This window comes from Macrobrachium nipponense, chromosome 42, assembly GCF_015104395.2.
Source record: "Macrobrachium nipponense isolate FS-2020 chromosome 42, ASM1510439v2, whole genome shotgun sequence".
Taxonomy (NCBI): domain Eukaryota; kingdom Metazoa; phylum Arthropoda; class Malacostraca; order Decapoda; family Palaemonidae; genus Macrobrachium; species Macrobrachium nipponense.
The window spans coordinates 48762075-48765816 of NC_061103.1; the positions used below are offsets into that span (position 1 = coordinate 48762075).

Below are 3742 nucleotides of genomic sequence, written 5' to 3' on the forward strand. Positions count from 1 at the left end.
AATACTGTGCTGTTGTATCAGCATTGACATTATAGTAAAAATTTATACCACATAGTATACTGTACTGAATTGAGAGAGGGACAATATTAAGGGGAATCTTAAATTAGGTAAATTTAGGAAATATTCCATATTTAAATGCTGCTCAATATCTAGAGCTGCAAAACTTAACACTTAACATAACTGTATTCTCAATATACATTTTGAAAAAATGACTGATTCAATGTACCTTTCTAGCACTATAATTACAATTTATAATGCATCTACACTTAAATGTCTACCAAACATCTGGAAATAAAATCCTCAAACAAGCTTAAACTTTGTTCCTTGCACTTTGATCTACTCAAACTTGATAGTAAGGCAGTCCCCCCCCGGGTTACTACGGGTTCGGGTTACGACGTTCCGAGGTTAAGGCGCTTCTCAATTATATTCATCAGGCATTATTTCCATGGTTACGACGCCTACAACACTCATCTGGCAGATGAAATATGGCACCAAAAATGCAAAATAATCAATATTTGAAGGGTTTTTTATAAAAAAATGCAATAAGAATGCAGTTTACATAGTTTTCAATGCACACAAAGCATTAAAAGTAAGGGTTTCTTAAGATTTTTACGATGTTCCAGCTTACGATGATTTTCGGCTTACGACGCGTCTCAAGAACGGAACCCCCGTCGTAACCTGGGGACTGCCTGTATGTACAACTTTAGATGATGCACTTCCACAACCAATTTTTCACTGCAAGTTCCCTACAAATGACTACAGTCATGCTGAAATACTACATGGTGTATGATCAAGGCCAATATCTTCTGCCCTATGTGATCAAGAACAATTTCTTTTGCATATTTACACTGTTTGAGCTTACCCCAATCTTCATATATAGAAAATCTACATTTTAAAATATGTATCAAACTATTTGTAACCCTACAAAATAAGACTTAGCCTAAATGGACAGAATAAAATGGACGGTTCTAGAGTAGTCAGTTGTGATGCCTCTCAAAATACTGAGTGATATCTATTAGTAATACCCGGAAAAAAAAAAACCTTTTGTAACAAAATCAGGAACCCACGTCAATACCTTCACTTCATGAAAGACAACTGTTAATACGAAGAACAGGCAATAATGCTACACTACAGTCATCAACAGCAGCATTACATACACAGTCAATTTCTCTAGCATCTTGCCTTACACAAGCCAAATCTTTTTTGTAAACCAGGATCTTTGCTTTTTCATTGAAGTAATTTATGTATTAAGCAGAGAAATAAACGTAATAACATCCATTTCATAAAGGCTTTTCAATCTGAAAGTTATCCAATGAGGACAAATGTTACTTTTCAATTCCAATAAAAAGACAGCCTAATTGTAAATTGATAATTAGTGTTGTAGTAATTACTGCCTTTTCTGACAAAGGTGCCAATCCTTTGCTATAAATCGAACGTGAGTTTTGTCATGAATACTGGATTTGATGTGACTTAGCATCAAGATAGAAAATGCCTGAATAAGTGCCCATATGACATTCCATAAAACAAATGGTGGCTTTTAGAATGGCTTTCAGAATAATACAAAGCATGAATGTAATGTGCGACCATCATATTATCACCTATGGTACTCATTACTGGCTTCATCTCATATGTCCTAAATACTTAAAATACTGTATGTTAAGGAATTTGGTGATCTAGAGAAAGAAATCCAACAACCATCCAAAGAGTAAGTAAAATAATGAATGTTTAAAATGCAAAATGAAAAGTCAGCTAACCAACAAATGTTAGTATCAGGAAGTATGTAGTACTCCTAAACAGCATATTCATATTTTTCCCGCCTTTCCTCTGGGTAGCACTTTTCTTTTTCCTCTTGGGTGATTTCTGGTATTTCCAAGTACTCTCCAACAGTTTCCCTTTCGTCGTACATGTAAGTCGTATTTTCAGAAGACTGGTCTTCTATTTCATAGTTCTGGGGCTTTGGAACAGTTCGAGCCTTACACAAGCGGTCTCCGTACTTCAGAATTATGAATGCTATCACCATGACAAACATGGCCAAGCATGCCAAGGGTGGCCAAGCTGCGTGGACAGCCATACTTGCTATCAGATGAAGTAACTAAATTAAATATACTTTAAATTTCACAAATTTTTAATCAATTTGTATTTTTCCTAACATACAAACCTGAGGCCTTTGCACTGGGAAAATTCTCCTGCACTGCTGGAATACCAGTTATGAAAAAATTCGATGTAATCCTGTCTATATGTATTTAGTATATTTTTTTAACTGTAAGACTGTTGTACCACTAGTCTTAAAAGTTCACTTATGGGAAATTGTACTACAAACACATTACACACACTAGTAAAGGGCATCAAGGGGTCGCTGCTTGGCTTTGCGTACAAAGATGAGGGAGGCAAAACGGTTTCCAGTGTCTGGATCGTTCCAGTACTTGGAATGCTCGTGACAGCAACTGCAAATCCAGTTTACCTAAAAAAAGATAACAACCAATAATTAAAATATTTTATGAAAAAGATAACAACAAATACTTAAAATATTTTATAAAAAAGATAACAACAAATACTTAAAATAATATTTTATTTGGCAGACCGATTTAATGCCCTTAAAATCTACACTGGTCATTCACACATAAATAAACTGCTAAGAACCTAGAATCTACTTAGCAAGTTGATCAGCTTGTTAGTCCCCAACCATCCCAACACGGGAAGCCACCCAGCAAAAATTTATTTTTTTACCTCTTCACTAACAGCAGCCATTCCTCTGAAAATTGTACCAGCTCTGAACCAGCAGATGCTGGTAATGAAGATCCAGAGGCATCTCTCCAGCATTTACAAGCATGCTCTCTATGGGAGATCATTTAAATATTCCAGTAAACAATCTTACTCCTCCATGACGAATTGAATAGAGCATTTTAAGGCTATAAGGCTTTGTAAAGTTACAATATCTGATTTCGGTCAGCACCCCACAAAATATGAGACAGAACTTTCATCAGCACATTCATTGCTTTCAAGCATTTTGTCTTAATATATTTCAGATGTGGAACCCCAGTCAGCTTGCTATCAAAACGCAATCCAAGAAACCTTGTTTCACCATCACATGGAATTCTCTGTCCATGTATGGAATCCTCTTGTGCAGAAAAATGCATGGTTACGGTTTTAGTAGCTGAAAACCCAAAACCATTCATATCTGCCATCTTTACTACTATGTAATCCATACAGAGCTGAAGGCAGCGTTCAGCCACTACCCTCCTTGTTGCCACAAAAGATATTGAAAGGTTACCAAAAACAAAGAATAGAAGCTACATCTGTGGGAATTATTTTGGATACCCCATTGACTGCCAAGGTGAACAAGTTTACATATAACAGTGTTCTAACTGTAACCTTGTGGCAATCCTTGGTTGAACACATCTGACACTGTTGCTCCAAATTCAAATAATCTACTTTTTTAACAAATTCCTTGATTAAGAGAGGCAAATTACCTGTCATGTTACATTCATAAAGTACCCTCAAAATGCTCTATCTCCATTTTGTATCATAAGCCCTCACAAGATTAAAGAAAACAGTGATGTGATGATGCTTATTAGCAAAAACTTCACATACTGAAGATTCCATTCGAACCAATACATTAGTTGTGGAGTGAATACTTTGAAAACCACACTAAGCAAGTGACAGATATCTACCAAGCTCTAAGTATCAAATGAAATGTGTTCACCAATATTTCCATGCTCTTACACAGACATGAAGTCAGTGC

The 3742-nt window shown here is 35.8% G+C and overlaps 1 protein-coding gene across 3 annotated transcripts in view; it reads right to left on the reverse strand.

The window, feature by feature from the left end:
* Positions 1-2071: 2071 nt before the first annotated feature.
* The window catches only part of LOC135213195 (uncharacterized), a 35117-nt gene continuing 33446 nt past the window's right edge, over positions 2072-3742 (reverse strand). For all 3 annotated transcript variants that reach the window (XM_064247166.1, XM_064247165.1, XM_064247167.1), the window contains exon 3: positions 2072-2461. In XM_064247166.1, the coding sequence (XP_064103236.1) occupies positions 2333-2461 (129 nt within the window). In that variant the 3' untranslated portion in view covers positions 2072-2332. The remainder of the gene's footprint in view (positions 2462-3742) is intronic.